The 15533-nt window shown below is 60.9% G+C and overlaps 2 protein-coding genes across 3 annotated transcripts in view; one reads left to right on the top strand and one right to left on the bottom strand.

Annotated features, from left to right (window-relative positions):
- The window catches only part of Aspscr1 (ASPSCR1 tether for SLC2A4, UBX domain containing), a 38832-nt gene extending 27763 nt beyond the window's left edge, over positions 1–11069 (top strand). For both annotated transcript variants that reach the window (XM_076869130.2, XM_076869131.2), the window contains exons 8-16: positions 3811–3950; positions 4203–4284; positions 4717–4783; positions 5626–5688; positions 6029–6081; positions 10249–10300; positions 10553–10622; positions 10691–10866; positions 10953–11069. In XM_076869130.2, coding sequence (XP_076725245.2) covers positions 3811–3950; positions 4203–4284; positions 4717–4783; positions 5626–5688; positions 6029–6081; positions 10249–10300; positions 10553–10622; positions 10691–10866; positions 10953–10966 — 717 coding nt within the window. In that variant the 3' untranslated portion in view covers positions 10967–11069. The remainder of the gene's footprint in view (positions 1–3810; positions 3951–4202; positions 4285–4716; positions 4784–5625; positions 5689–6028; positions 6082–10248; positions 10301–10552; positions 10623–10690; positions 10867–10952) is intronic.
- A 1343-nt stretch (positions 11070–12412) lies between these two features.
- Cenpx (centromere protein X) lies at positions 12413–15408 on the bottom strand. Its single transcript, XM_076869109.2, has 5 exons — positions 15305–15408; positions 13374–13425; positions 13234–13287; positions 12921–13009; positions 12413–12840 (listed from the first exon to the last, which is right to left on the bottom strand). Exons 1-5 carry the CDS (start codon positions 15332–15334, stop codon positions 12826–12828), a joined length of 240 nt encoding a protein of 79 aa, XP_076725224.1. The 5' UTR covers positions 15335–15408; the 3' UTR covers positions 12413–12825.
- Positions 15409–15533: the final 125 nt, after the last annotated feature.

Raw genomic sequence — 15533 nt, 5'->3', positions numbered from 1 at the left:
ATTGCTCTGGGCCTGAGGCGAAGACCACACGGGGAAGTGCACGGAGGAAGAAGCTGCGGCACTCACAGCACTGGGAAGAGGGGAGCCAGGGGCGGGGCCCAGGGCAGAGTCACCTTTCAGGGCAACCCTGTGGCCCCTCTCCAGCCTCACCCCACCTCCACAGTCCCTTCATTCCAACAGGATGGCCTGACGAGGCCGCACTCTCCCAGTCCAGTCGCTTCCCCTCGGATTGGTAGTATTACTGCATGAACGACCTTCAGGGCCCTCCCGTCCAGACCAGTGAGCTCCTCCCTGGCCAGTTGGACGCCTCGGGGAGTGGGGAGGGTGGCAACTGCAGGGCACGGCACAGATTACCTGGAGACAGAGGGACGTCCAGGAGGGGCTGTGGGCACTGTGGCACTGCTACTGGAGGCCCTGGCGTGCAGCTGGTGAGTGCGTGAGTGCAAGAGCCCTGAGTTCCCAGCAGAGCTGTGCACTGCAGGGCAGTGCAGGAAGCATGGCATCCCATGCCCGGGCGTGAGAGAACAAACAGGGCGGGACGAGAACGTGGATGTGAACGTGGACACGAGCGCATGTGTCTCCCAGCTCCCCTGTGGAGTTTTTATCACTTAAGATAAAAGCTTGGGCCGCCTGGTCCCATTGCCCCTGAGGACCTCCCACACCTGCTCCTGGCTGGCTTTGACCACGAGGACATGATTCTGAGGGCCTAGGCCACTTCTTCCACAAGTTGGGCCCAGAGACGCGTGAGACACAAACAGGCCTGGTGTCATGTCCCCTCCAAGGGTGAGAAACTGTCCTCTGGTGAGCAGGTGGATCCTGGACACCATGGGAGCCACCTTGGCTGCAGAGAGGCATCTGAAGCAGGCGCTCTGGGATCTGCCCATCCGGCTGGGTCCCTGCAGCCTCTGGAGAGTCCATCTTTGTGGGGAGAGAAATCACACCAAGCCACTGGGCTCTTCAAAAAAGTTTCACCTGTGCCACTGCTCTTCGGAGAGCCTGGTGGCCTGAGCGTTGCCCCTCCTGCCCACGCCCTTCCCTGCAGCCACCAAGAGCTCTTACTGATCTGGAGCCCGCTCCCAGCCTCAGCCAGGTGGAAATAGAGATCTCCGCAGCCCTCCCCAACAAGCTGCGTGGAGAGAGGGGCCCGCGCTCCTGCGCTGCGTTTGCACTACCCTTTGCATCTCTCATTTCAGCATTGTCCTGGCCACAGGGACAGCAGAACCTGCACCTTTCCTCTGTCCCCACCAGCTGGAAGGCTACCTGCTTTTGGCACATCAGGCCCTCCTGGTGGCCCCTCAAGTCACCCCTGATGGTCCCCATGGTACCACCATAGATCTTCTCTTGTGCTGGGGTGTCTCCGCCCTAGACCTGATCTCCGACCAGAACCATCTCCACAGTCCCCTTGGGCAGGAGCCACGTGTGGAACTGTGGATGCCGACGGAACAGCAGTTTAGAGTGGGTGCTGGGCAGAGCGTCCTGAGTGAGCCGGGCCGGGCACTCGAGATGGTGCTCAGCCTGCTCCCCGCTTCCCATACTGAGATGTCCGCCAGGGCCCTCCCTGTGGTGGGAACTCCTGGGCTGGCCGCAGGCCATGGTCTCTCCACTCTCCGTAAGTGCTTTGGCTTCTCCCACTGCCATTTGGTGGCAAAGTGACATTTCTTATCAGCCCAGCCACAGACGCCACCAGTGCTCCTGGGATATCTGGCCCCGTCCGCAGCTGCTCATGCAGCCTCAACCTCGCCCAGCAGGCTCCCACGGGCACCTTGCTCCTGTGGCCCTTGAAAGCCAGTGTGCAAAGGGCCTGGGAAATTCATCATCATCCTCTTGTTCTGGCCCTGAGCAGGACCCTGGCTCTTTGGTCCTGTTGGATAGACAGTCTTCCTGAGCAGAGTGGGACTCTGGGAGGCCAGGGAGGGTCTGAAACAAGAATTTCTGTCAGTTTTATTTTTGCTTGGAAATGCAGTGGCCCCTGCAGCATGAAGCAGGTGGCTATTGCCCCTGTGACCCTGACGAGCAGTGGGGACTGTAAAACTCGGGGTCATTGTACTTCCCAGGGTGTGGATATGTTTGTAATACCCTGTCCTTTTTGGATGCCCCAGGATGGCATGCCCTTCTTGGGATTGGGTTTGCTGGCCTCTGACTTCTGCTGTTTGTTGCTGAGTTCTGGGCACAGGGGCCTGTCTGGGTGGCCAGTGTTGGTGTGGTGCCATCACTGTGTCACCTGCCTGCTGCAGCCAGCATGGACTCAGATCCTCTGAGTCTGGACTGGACCCTCCAGAGGAGGGACTGGATCAGGCCACCAGAACCTGCCCCTCAGCTTGGGGCTTGGAGGCCACATATGCATCAGGATCTCAGCGTGGACTGGCCAGACCTGGATGTGGAGGCTCCTGGCTCTGGGCCCATCCATGTCCTGCCTGCCCTCTCCTGGGGCCCCAGCGAGCTCACGGCCCTGTTGGAATGCAGACACTGGCCACAGGGCATCTGCCTGGCAGCTAGTAAAGAGTCCAGGCGTAAGATCGCCTGCGGCTGCTGCAGCATGGCCGTGGCTCAGAAGGGGCAGCCCCTAGAGTCTTGGTCAGCCAGGTACGGGTCCCTGCATGGGCCTCAGCCAGCTCCTTTGGCCATTCTTCCAAGGCTGTGACCCAAGCAGAGGGGCTTCCTGACTGCAGCCCTTGGTTGAGGCATGACATAGCTGTATGATTGGTGGGCCACAGGGACCTGGTGTCCATGTGCAGGATCTGGGTGTAGGCCCGAGACACCAGGAACAGGTGTGTGTCGGGCTGTTCCCCAGTGTGGATGTGTTGAGGGTGCTGGTGCCCAAATGTTGTGCAGGGCTGACCAGCCTGGGCCTGGAAGGACACCTTCAGGGCCATGGGACCAGGGCTTGGCCCAGCTGCTGGAAGAGAGGAAGGAGGTGCCATTCCCAGAGCCTGCCATCCCATCCCCAGGTGTTGGAGGAGTAGAAGGGGGTCCCAGGCCAACTTGGGGACCATAGGGGCCCTTGTGATACAGGGCAGGAGGAGAGGATAGGTTCCTAGGGCCACCTCCCTCTCTGATATTTCTGTTGTTCTGTGTGGGAGAGGACAGGATCACTGTGGGCCCTGCTGGCCCAGCTGGGCACCTCGGTCAAGCCTGGCTCTGTGGGGTGGCCTCTGCCCCCGGGAGGTGTCCTACCCTCCCAGAGCACCGCAAATGGAGTGGGTCTGCCTTGTAATTTTCATTGCTGTTGATGCCAATTAGGAGTGACGCTGTCCCTTCCTCTGTCCCCAGGGTGGGCAGAGGGAGGGTTGGCTTGTTCCCCAGGGGAGGGAGAGATGGAGTCAGCCTGGCCATGGGCTGTGGCTGAGAGGGCAGTGGGGACAGCTGCTGGGGTTTTTGCCAACACTCTAATTTGGTGACTGTCACTGTGCCTCCCCTCTGTGGAGCCCCTGACGTGGCCAAGAACAGGGGTGTTGTTCCATAGTGGATTCCTAATCTTGGGGTTCCCCCACTGAAGCAGAAAGTATGCAGGGGAGCTGCCCGAGCTCCCCCACCCACTGCCCAGGACTCCCTGGCCTGAGCTAGCCTGGCGGCCACAGGCCCTGCTAGAGAGCAAGAGCAGGGTGTGATGGGGGTCAGGGGTGCTGCAGTGGGGGAGGGGACGGGGCTCAGCCCTGAAGGAGCTTGTCTGGGCTTGTCCCCTTGTCCTCTGTTCCAAGGCCTCCCTGGCCCTGTGCTGGCAGGTGGGCTGGGAGGGGTGGGCAGAGATGGAGAGAGCGCGTGGCCAAGATCCCCAGGAGACCCAGGTCAGCTGAGACCCCTTGCTCACAGCCCATGGACCGAGACCCTGTGGTCTGCCACCCTGACCTGGAGGACCTGCTGCAGGCCTGGCCAGCAGAGTTGCCAGATGAGTTCTTCGAGGTGACTGTGGATGACGTGAGGAGACGCCTGGCCCAGCTCAAGAGTGAGCGGTGGGTGACCCAGCCCCTCAGCATCTGCTCTTTTCTCCATGGTTTGCCCCAAGTGGGCTCTGCCTCTGGCTGCTGGTCCGGTCGGTCTTCCCTGGGGTGCACAGGGGCTGCCAGGATTAGGCATTGCCCAGGGCCCTGGCACCCGTGCCCTCAGCAAAACCTCTGTGGGGCGGGTGCCAGAAACCCACAGTGGCTCCTGAGGGGCTCTGTTCTGACTGGGGAGACCTGGACGTTCTGCCCCTCTTGCCACAGGAAACGCCTGGAAGAAGCCCCCTTGGTGACCAAGGCCTTCAGGGAAGCTCAGACGAAGGGGAAACTGGAGCGCTACCCAAAGGTAAGGTGGGCGGGGAGCGGGGGCTGTCTGAGCAGGGCCTCCTGTGGCCCCCCTGCAGGGACGTCTCAGCACGTGGCCAGCAGGCCACCAGGGCTCATGCAGGCAGTCGTGAAACAGGTTAGGGTTAGGGTTAGGGTTAGATGGGCTACCAGGGCTTATGGAAGGTGAGAGCCTGACCAGCCAGGCGCCTGCGTTTGATGGTGAAATTCTTTTCTGCAGTGCTAAGGCAACAGGTTTCAAAGCAAACACCTGCTCTTATCATGCATGTGTGTGCACACAGGCTTGGCCATCTCTGTCCCCAGCCTGGGATTTGGCTCTGCTAAACTGGGGGGCAGCTGACACTGCTCGGGTTGGGGGCTGATGGGGGCATCTCCCTGTGCCAAGTCTGAACTCCGACAGTCCCTGATGGCCGTTCCACTTGTCCTGGCCTAGGTGGTTCTGAGGGTCCTCTTCCCTGACCGCTACATCCTGCAGGGCTTTTTCCGCCCCAGCGAGACAGGTACGTGGCCCTGCTGTGGAGGGGTAGGTGGGGCCCCTCTGAGCCCTTCTCACTGGCCATTTCCCTGTGGGCGCCAGGAAACCTGGGCTCTCTGCAGACAGCCAGAGGGCTCTGAGCCTGGACACAGACCATGAGGCGGCTCTTGCCACAGGAGCTCAGTCCTGCCCGAGTTCCCCCACCCACTCCCCAAGTCTCCCTGGCCTGAGCTAGACTGGAGGCCACAGGCTGTGCTGGAGAGCAAGATCAGGGTGTGATGCGGATCAGGGGTGCTGCAGTGGGGGGAAGGGGGACGGGGCTCAGTCCTGGCTGAAGGAGGCTCATGTACAGGTGTTTATTCAGAGCATGATGGACCAGGCATCCAGGGGAAGGGTGGCTCAGGGCCCACCTTGCAGAAGGGGCCCAGGGGGACTTCGGTGTCTGATCTTCCCAGGATAGCCGGGGCAAGGTGGCACACCAGCCTCTGAGGGAGCCTTCCCCCTGGACAGGGCTCAGACTGGGGTGGTGGGTGACAAGAGGCACAGGGGATGCTCTGGGCCTGGCGAGGCACATGGCTGGGGGTGAGTGGGCCTCCCCTGCAGCGGGGCCCAGTAGCAGCCTGCATGGTGGTCCAGCCAGGCTGAGCCTTGGGATGCTGAAGAAGGAGCAGTGTTGAAATTCCCATCCCTGTTTGGCCTCTGCCAAGAAGGTGGGAGCAGAATCCAATTTGTGGGGACCATATGCCCAGGCTGACTAGATGGTGCCCTGGCTGGCAGGGCTTCCGGCAGTTGGGGTTTAGGGTAGGCCTTGAAAGCAGGCATGTGGGCCTGTCCTGAGAAGCCCTCTGCTCCCCTCCCTCTTTGCAGTGGGGGACTTGCGAGACTTCGTGCGGAGCCACCTGGGGAATCCCCAGTTGCCGTTTCACCTGTGTGAGTGCCTTCTCCTGCGCTCTGCCCACTCCTTGCCCTCCCCGTTTCCTGGGTCCAGGCCCAGGCACATGCCCACCTCTACTCTCATGCAATCTGCAGCTGGCCCCACCACTGGACCTGGTGGGGAGGCAGGAAGGAGCCAGAGGTGGGAGGGAGGCTCTGAGTGTCCTGAACCCCACCTTGTGGCTCAGTCCACAGGGAGAGGCCAGTGGTCCAGGGAGAGCTGCATCTGGGTGGGTCTGCCCCAGCCCCTTGGACCCCTTGCCGGACTTTTGCAGCTACAGAGGAGGGAGCAAGGAGCCCCTCAGGCTCGTCTCCTCACAGTGCCTTCCCTCCACAGTTGTCGCCCCCCCCAGAACAGTCCTGGATGACCACACGCTGACCCTCTTCCAGGTACTACCTGCTTTGCTGGGGGTGCTGGTGGGGTGGCCGCGCTGAGGGCAGGAGGCTGGGCAGGGCGAGGCCTGCGGCTGGGAAGGAGTGCCTTGGCAGGCTGTGGTGGTAATAAAGCCTTTTAGAGCCGAGCCGGGAATTCAGAGGGAGCAGCGTGGCCTCTGAAGTTGTTTCTGACAGGGCTTTCCAACCTCCTCCGCTTCCTGCCTGGCCCCAGGGCGGGGATGGGTCTGCCTGCCTGACTGGCCGGCCATCCTGAGCTGGGGCCATCAGAAGGTCCTGGCCCTTGGACTATTGGGTAACACTAGTCCCCTGCCCAGTACTTGGGTGAGGAAGGGCCCTGGCAGGACTGGTTGGAGCCCTTGGCTGGAAGTGACTGCCTGAGAGGGACTGGGAACCTGGGCTGGGGGGCTCTTGCCAGCCTATATTCCTGCCTTCTCCTGGGCCCGGCCTTTCCCCTGGTCCCCAACTGGCCTACCACTTCCTACCACCCACCCCTGGAGGTCCTGGCACTGGGCGGCCACTTAATCCCGTGCCCTGCCCTGCTGCCTTGCAGAGCCAGGAGGGATGAATGTCCTGTCCCTGCGCCCCCTGGGAGAGCAGCTGGAGCCTCCCCAGCCCTTCTGGCCTAATAGTTTCCTCTTCAAAGGATCTTCAGATATTTTAATTAACAACAGAGGCAGCCCAAAGGCCTCTGCAGAGGTCTGGGTTGGGGGTGACAGGCTCTGCTGGCTGCCTAGAGCCACCACCATTGGGGTGAGGTGGGGTACAAAGTTGGCAGGCGGGCCGGAAGCTCACCAAGCCTCACCCGCAAGCGAGGGGCGTGGAGGTGCAATAGCCGGCCTGTGACGGTGTCGTCCCCTCTTGGCCCATAAAGCCCCAGGCGCCAGGTTTCTCCCTCTGCACCCCTCCCTGCCTTGCTGGCCAGCCTGCTGATAAACATTGAATTTGGAAGATGCTTTGGCATGGAGGGCTGGTGTCCAACTCTCCCGCCCCGTCAGGAGGCTCCCCCACTGAGTCTCAGGCACCTCCAGTCCACCGTGCCTGATTCCTGGTGACACTGCCCCACCACCAGCAGCTGTCTCCTTCCATCAGTCTGCTGGGCCTTGAGCCTCAGGGCCTTGTGAGGGGTGGCGCCCATGCCCACCATCATCAGAGCTGGCAGGGCTGAGGGAAGGAAGCCTGCCTCCCTCCGGCGGGTGAGCAGGCGGCGGCGTGGAAGCCGCAGCTTTCATGTCTCTGGCAGGGCTGTGCTCTGACCGCCTGCCGCCTGGGGCTGTCTGGCCCAGCCTGCCTAAGAGAACGATGGTGTGGGGTGCCTGTGGGGGACACCACTGGCCTAGGACAGCAAGGGTTTTCTGGGAGGACTGGTGGGGTGGTCAGGAGTGAGGACAAGAACCGTTCTCCAAGTGGGAACAGGCAAACCGTGTTCCTGTGCCGGAGCACCCTAGTGAGGGTGCTGCCCTGAGCCAGGGTCCTCACCTCGCCCTTCTCAGCCCCCGCCTACCACCTTGCACAGGGCCCTTAAGGCCAGCACTGCTCTCCAGGGGCCTTTCGACCTGAGCTTCAGGTCCCGTGTCTGCCTGGCCTGTGGTGCCACTGAGGCATGGAGGAGTTCCGCCTCTCCTGCCCTCTGTTTTCTGGGGGCTGTGTGTCAGCTGCTATACATCTTTCTTGGTGTCCCCATCTTTCCCCTCAGTTGTCCCCAAGTCTTGGGGAGCGGTTGGTTTGAAGGTTGTAGTCAGGTCTGTCCCCACCCCTTCTCTGTGGATCTACTGGGGATGGGCAGGTGGGATTGGGCCAGGGCTGGCAACCTGGCCAGTACTCAGCCCCGAGAATGGGTCAGAGTGGCCAACAGGGGCTGTTGGTGGACAGGTGGTGGGATATCCTTTCTGCTGGCCCTTGTTCACTCAGGTCTTGAGCCCTGAACTGGTGGGCAGGAAGGCCTGGCTGGAGGCGGGGCTGGCCCAGGGGGACTAGAGGACTCCCCTAGAGGATTCCTTCCCCAAGGCCTCAAGCCTGTACCCCCAGGCTGGCCCTGCTGCATGCCCTGTCTCCAGGTTGAGAGCAGAGAAGGAGGGTGAGGGGTGGAGGTAGGCCCCAGACTCTAGCTAGCCAGAAGGAGTAAGCAGCTCCAAGGGTCCTTTCTGACGTACCCCGCAGCCTGGGTCAGACGAGACTCAGTTCCCACTCAAGGCATCAGCCCATAGGAAGCATGTGAGCCCCACAATCAGGGACTTTGTGGCCCCTGCCCTCGGAAGGCATAGCCTGCTGTCCCTTGGGTTTAGGGAGAAGGCCCTGGAGGCACTTGCTGCCTCTGCCCAGGTCTCAGCCTGGGCACACCTGGTTGTGCTTAGAGATGGAGGCAGCCTTTCTCTGCTGCCTGGCTCTTTGGCCTGAACAGGAGGTGGCAGTGAAGATGGGGCAGTTCCTGGGTCCTGGAGGGCAGGTACCTTGGGCCTTCTTGGGGGGCCCAGCTGGAAGCTTCCACAGGTGGGAGGTGCCATAAGGCTCAAGGAGGCCCAGGCTTAGCCCGCTGAACACTAACCAGCCTCGATGCTGCCCATCCTGCTGCCCCACCTCCTCGTCCCTTCAGCGCAGCAGTGCTGGCTGCTCTGCCAGGGATCCCTGCAGGTCCCTTCCCTCGCCTGGTGCTCCTGGTCCTGACTGCCCCTCTGCACAGGCAGTTCCAGGTGAGGGGCCCCACCTGAGGGAGTTGTGTGGTCCCTCCTGGAAGCTTCCAAGGGAGCCCACTTAGCTGGGGTGGGTGTGGAGCACATGGCCAGTGCGGATGGGGCAAACTTCCCAGATGTGCCTGTGGGGCAGTGGCCTGCGTGTGAACCCTGGCCAGGTCCCATAGGGACACGTGTTTTGGGTGTGGAGGTGGGCCAGCCACATGGAAGGCTCACGTGAGGGCAAGAACCACGTGCTCCACCAAGGAAGGCTTCCGTTTCCAGTGCCTCTGCAGGGGCTTTGAGTAGGCCCCCACCCCAGGCCTCCTCTTAGGCTTTGATGCCTGCCCCACAGTTGGGTTTCAAAGCATTCACCGCCCTTGTTTGTGTCCCTTGCTGCCGGCTGCAGGCTGAGGTTTCAGTGTTCCTAGGCCTGGCCTTTGAAGCCTACTCGTATTAATCTTTTAACGTTCCCCAACCCCACCCACCTGGCAAGCCCTGGTCACTCCCAGCAGCTTGGAGCCTCCCGGAGAGAACACCCTCAACTAGCAGCTGTAGCTCCTTCCAGGAATATAGCTTGAGCCCCAGGCCTGTTGGCTGGGCCCAGCCCCTACCTTCCTCTGGTGGTGCAGAGGCCCTGGCGGAGAGGAGGAAGATCTAGAGGCCCTGACTGGTGGCTCTCAGGCCTCTGCAGCTCTGATGCTCTCAGAGCCACATGCCCAAGGCCTCAGAGACATGTGGCCCTGTACACTTCAATTCCCCCACTGGTGCCCAAGCAAGTGAGGCCAGTCCCCAAGCAGGAACCTGCACCCCTGCCCGCTTTGGGGAGGAATTGGTGCTAGACTCCTGGGTTTCAGAGCATTTGTCACCCTTATTTGAGTGGACATGAGGAACTCAGGGACTCTGGCAGCCTGTGCCCTCTTGGCTTAGCCAGAGGGATGCCCTGCCTTGGCTGGGGCACTCAGCCTGGGACCCCAGAGCTGCTTGGCTCTGGGAACCAGCAGCCCACCTTCAAGCCCAGGCCTGCCCTCCCAGGACACTATTATCTCCCACTGGGTCTGAGTGCATCCCCTCAGCCCAAAGGAAGACCCCTTGCCCAGAGTCCCCCAGTTTGGGGGCAATACCAGGTATGGGGAGTATGGACGGTCAGCAGAGTCATAGGCATCCCCTGCCTTCACAGTCTCTGTTCCTAGATAGCAGCAGGTTTCCCTGCCCTGACATCCTTGGTTCCCAGACCACCTGACCAGCACTGTCCCTTCCAACTTGGTTGGCCTTGAAGTTGGCCCCCAGAGTGCTGACTACTCACCCTGCCGTGGGCAGAAGGGTGGGAGGGAGGAGACGGGAAATGCAGGAGTCACAGAAGTAAGTGCACTTCCAGGTGGGGCTTGGGGCGGTCCTTTGGGTCCCTATCTAAACTGGGCAGGCTGCTGTAGGGAGGAGATGTGGTCATCTTAGCAGACTGCTGCACAGCCCCTGAGCCCCCTCCACTTTGCAGGCAAACCTCTTCCCTGCTGCCCTTGTACACTTCGGAGCTGAGGAACCAACAGGTGAGTGGGAGACCACTATGCTGCTGACCCTGGCCAACTGCCCTGTACCATGAATCCCAGCTTATTTGATGCCCAAAGCAGGAAGTCCTGGAGGGTATTCAGTCTGGGGACCCCATGTGGGTCTTAGAGGGAAGGTCTGTACCAGATGCCTACTTCCCTGCCCAGGCAAACACCCTCCCAGAGCTGAGTGTGGGTAAAAGGTGGGGGAGTTCCCCCCCACCCAGGGGCTGAGGGTAGACTGTGCCTCTGCAGGCCTCTACCTGGAGCCAGGGTTGCTGGAACACACCATCTCCCCTTCTGCAGCGGATGTGCTGGTGGCTAGGTAAGTGCCCTGGGTGCAGGGGTCTCCTGGGCAGTGCCAGCTGTCCTGACTTTTGTGTCTCATCCCAGGTGCATGTCCAGGGCCACCAGGTCTCCCCTGCCACTGCCAACCCCGGGTGCTGTGCCTCTGGAGTCTGATCCAGCAGCTGAGGAGGGGGCACTGGGACCCCCTGGGTCTCTCCCAGGGGCAGTGCAACCCATGAGGAGGAACCCGGGCAAGGTGCCCAAGTGGCTGAGGCTGCCAGGTGCTGGTGGTGGGCAGCAGGGCTGGCTGAGCAGGGTGGGCAAGGGTCCCAGGACCCACAGTCATCCCCGTGTGTTTGTGCTGCAGCCAGCAAGAGGTGAGAGCTGCCATCTAAGAGCCGCAGGACCGGACTCCACTCCACCCCACCCCACCCCGCCCCGCCCCGCCCCGCCCCAAGCAGGAATAAAGACATGCTTCTCTCAAGGCTCTCCATCATCCTTCCTGAAGCAAAGGCCCCCAGGCCTCTGTCCCGCTCACTCCTCCACCACGACCGACCAGGCTGGCCCCAAGAAGCCTGGCTGGACTGGTGTTCCTGATACAAGAGTTCTGGTGTCCCCTGCAAAAAGTCTGGGCAGGCCAGACCCTAGGTGCAATGGCTTTCTCCCTACTGTCACCAAATTAATCTAGTACTCTACTAGAAAGGAGGAGGAGGAGAAAGTAGGCTACTCCCCTACCCCTGCAGGGCCTCCCTGGGCAGGGCCTAGCATAGGGTTTCCTGGTGAGACCCTTTCCTGGGCCCCCAGCAGGACTGCAGAGCCAGTTCCCGCACTTCCACTAGTTGGAGCCCTTGTGTCACCACCAGCCAGCCCCTCCCTTGCAGATCTCCTGACTTATGCAGACACCCGCCTGCCTGCTGAGTGGGGACACACAGGAGCTCAGAGCAGTCCTGCCTACCCAGCTGCTCCTTGGACCTGTGGGGCTTATGCCCAGGCCAGCTCCTGCCTCCAAAGGTTCTCCAAGGCTACTCTGGGCCCTAGCAGGAGCAGGCGCTGTCCGTCCTGCCCTGGGGCCTGAACACACCCTCCAAACGTGCCCATCCCCCGTCAGACCTGAAACCTGCAGGAGTCCAGGGGGCCACAATTGATGCCAAGTGCCCAGTGGTATAGTGGTGTCCCTGCCGTGTGTTCTGACAGAGCAGCTTTGGGTGCTTCAAGGAGGGGACTCCATAGCCCTACAAGGTGCTGCTGGGAACAGGGATAGAAGAACCTGTGTGCCTCCTGAATTCCAGCACAAGTGGAGCTAGCTGGCCAGTCTGAGCATTGGGACTGCCAGACCACCTGCATGGGACCACACAGCCTTGCATTGCTGAGGTGGGCAGTGGGCATGGCCTGCAGCTGATCTGTACTTTGCTTGGGGCCATTGGCGAGCAGGGATGGGAGAGGCCCGTTTTCATTTCAGCATGGCTTTGAAGCAGGTGCAAGACCTAGAAGCATCTATCTGGTCTCTGGGCTCCTGTGTATCTTGGTCCTGGCCATAGTAAGTGGGCCCCATGGCCTGAGACCAGCACATGGCAATGCTCTTGGACATGACTGCCTGCTGCAGCCTGTGAACAGAAGAGTGTTTTAGGAGAGCTGGCCACATGTGTAGAGGCTCTTGTCTTGTGGCCTGGCCTAGTCCCTGGTGGGCAGTGCACACATGCCATTTATTGCCCATACTCTCCTTCCTAAGGGTGTGGCTTCATTCTACCAAGATGGATGAAAGGGGACATGCAGGCTAAGGCTTTGAAGCAACTTGACTTTGGTGACCAGGAAGAACAAGGCAAAGCCTGGGAGAAGAGATGTTGATTTATTGGTGTTCGTCTGTGGGAACAAATTTACAGCTGGGGGGGGGGGGGGGGAGGCATCCTCTAGGGGAGGCCCATATGGCTAACAGGATGCTGGTGGGCTCTAATGCTGGGGTGGCTACAATACACCACGTGGTGGCATGGCTAGGATTGGGAAGCAGGCCAGTCCACCTGTTCCCTGTACCTGCCTGTGTGTCCCAGAGTCTCATCAGGGTGGGAGCCATGAGGACGGGATACTATTAAGGGCACCAAATGCTAGGTCCTTAGTGTCCTTCAAACACTGGAGGAGGTTCTTGGGAACCAGGTGATAACACTATTGTCAATGCACTGCAGACCCCACAGGCCTCAGGAGACACTCAGCCACCCTGGGGGTGGCCTCAGGGAGGATGAACATCCCTAGAAATCCAGGAGCTGTTGGGGAGAAGGGCACTCAGCAGCCAGCCAGGCACCCCCCAGGACCCCCCAGACTGACCATCTTGCACTCCACGTACCAGCTGAGGGAGCACCTTCTCCAACTGGTCCAAGTCCACAAGCACTGCACCCTCTGCCTGGGCCTGGCGCACCCCTCGGACAGCTGCCTCTGATGCCGAGAAGTGAGGGGGTGAAAGTCGGGGGACTGGAGCCCTGGCCCTGTGCCACCCCCTGCACCCACTGGCACCCCTGAGAAGAGCCAGGCTGTGGCTCCTCCCTGTCAGGGGCACAGCTTAGGTGTTTGTGGGAACTGAGAAAAGCTTAGTGTTCACGGTGAAAAGTAAAAGAATTTTGAATGCTTTTTGCTTTTTAGCTGCTGGGCCCTTGGCTCACCCACAACAAAGATCTTCAGAAACTCCACCATGAGCTGCAGTGCATCCCCGCTGACTGTAAGGAACAAGAGAGCCTTCAGGAGACCCTGTCCCCACACCCCTACACCTCCCTTATCCCGCAAGCTTCCCACTGGCACTCACCTTTGGTCTTGCTATCCCTGAAGTGCAGGTGCAGCAGCCTGCTCACCAGCTCCTGGAGGGGAGGGAGGGTCAACCCCTTCTGGAAGGAACGGGTTGACTTCCAGCTGAAAGCACTGCCACCCCAGGGTCTCAGGATCAGGGAGGCATCTGGCTGTGCTGAGGGGGAAGAGTTTATCCAGGGGGGCTGGTAGGGGGACCTGTGGGACCCCTTCTAGGGATAAGAAATCCCATTGGGAGCCACCTGCACCCTCGGGGCTCTGGGGAGGAAGAAAGGGAGAGGTTTTGTTGCATCACCCACCCCTGGGGCCTGAGGGGCAGTGGCTCTCCATGAGGAAGCAGAATCCTGGTTCAAAAGGGCAGGGCAGAGGGGATGCTACAGCTACCTGCTCCAGAGGCCTGGGAAGATGTGCCCACCAATACTGTCTCACTTGGCACCAGCTCCATGCTGCATAGTGGGTGCTAAGGGGCATCATTGTTCTGGTGGAGGTGACCGGTGTGGTGGGAGCAGGAGTTGAGCTGCAGTTAGCTAGGCAGGGGCTGGACAGAGGCCTGAGACCTATTAAGCTCTCCTTGGCAGGAAATTGGGTGCCATTTCTGGGTTGTGGGTGGAAGGGCACTGTCTGGAAAGACTGGGATGCTGAGGTCTTAAAAGTAGGCTCTGCTGTGGGGCCTAGCTGTTGTGCTTCCCTCTGTGTGGCTTGACACCTGAAAGGATGACACTATTCTGTGAGATGGTGATATGGTGAGTGAACCTGGGGGTCAGGGCAGCTGGACAAGAAAAACCCATGCAGTTTGTGGGGCCAAGGGATCACTGGCAGTTGACCAGGGCCGGAAGCAGTTGAGAAAGGAAGCATCCTGGGCCAGGTGGAGAGGAGGGAGGGTAGCAGCAATGGGCACCCAGAAGCCCAGACAACAGGCTGTCACACAGGGGAGGGTGAGCCAGCACCCACCAGGCCACTAGCATCAGCCACAGGGAGGCCACACCGTCTCACCCAGCACAGAGAAGCATGGGCAAAAGTGAATGCAGAGGCAAAGTTCTGAGAACTGGCGAAAAACCTGTTGGGAAGACAGCCCAGTGGCCAGAGGGGTCCTTTCAACGAGAACAGGAGCCTAGTGCCACCTGCTGGTTCTGCTTATCAAGTGCTATACCAGGAGGGTACTAGAAGAGGCAGAGAAGGCGCCTCCTTCCCCGTTTTCTCCAGGACCCCTGGCATGCTGCCCTGGAAGACCACGCAGGAGAGGTAGCCACTGCCTGGGGCTGGACGACAGCTGCTGGAGTCATTCTGCAGTGACTTCCAGGAAGGCAGGATCAGCAAAGGCACTGTGAACATGCCAAGCTCCGGGGCCCCACCACACAGGCCTCACAAGGCTACAAGTCCCCTCTGTCACCCTCGCTGAGGACGCCTGCTTGTGTGTAATGGCCACAACCCCAGCTCTAGCCAAAGCCCGCAAGGATCTAGCTGTCCAGGGGGGCTTAATCCAAAGCCCAACAGGCTGTGACCCTCCCGGGTCTTGTCTCAGGCAGTGCCCAAGCCGCAGTGACTTTCCCTCTGGGATCCGCAACTCCTCCTCTCCAAGACCAGGTCCTCGGGGCCCGGGGCTATCCCGGCCCTACCGCCTGGGGAACGCCTCCGCGCGGCAGCTTCGCCCGCACACGGTGAGTACGCAGGCCGCAGCCGCCTCTGCCCCGACAGAGCCCGGCCAGCGTGCAGCCGGGCGGTGTGGGGCGCCCTGCGGCTCCGAGGCTGGACGGCGCGCCGACTCTTTCGTGGAACCGAGGGGCGGGCGGCGGCCCGGCTGCCTCCGCAGACCCCTCAGTCTGGCCGCGATACCTCGCCCTTGAAGAGCTCGCGGACAGGCTTCGGGCCCTTTCAGGTGTCACGCTGGGAATGCAGCACGAGCACCCTCAGCCCGCCAGCCATGGGTCTCACCTTCCGGAAGCCCGCACAGGATCCTTCCATGACTGCCACCACAGCTCGCGCTCCGCGAAACCCGCGCCTCAGCCAATGAGTCTGGTCACACCCCTGGCCAACGATACGGAGCGCTTCCCCTGTAACCCCGCCCCCACACCGCCACGTCCCAGCCAATGAGCCGGAGTTCCTAGGCTTGCATTCTGCAGCGCGCGCGCCCGCCCTTCTCTCTCATTGGTTCTTGGTGAGC

This window comes from Callospermophilus lateralis, chromosome 11 (assembly GCF_048772815.1).
Source record: "Callospermophilus lateralis isolate mCalLat2 chromosome 11, mCalLat2.hap1, whole genome shotgun sequence".
Taxonomy (NCBI): Eukaryota; Metazoa; Chordata; class Mammalia; order Rodentia; family Sciuridae; genus Callospermophilus; species Callospermophilus lateralis.
Note: the sequence above shows the minus strand (reverse complement) of the source record. Positions and strands in the feature narration are given on the sequence as shown.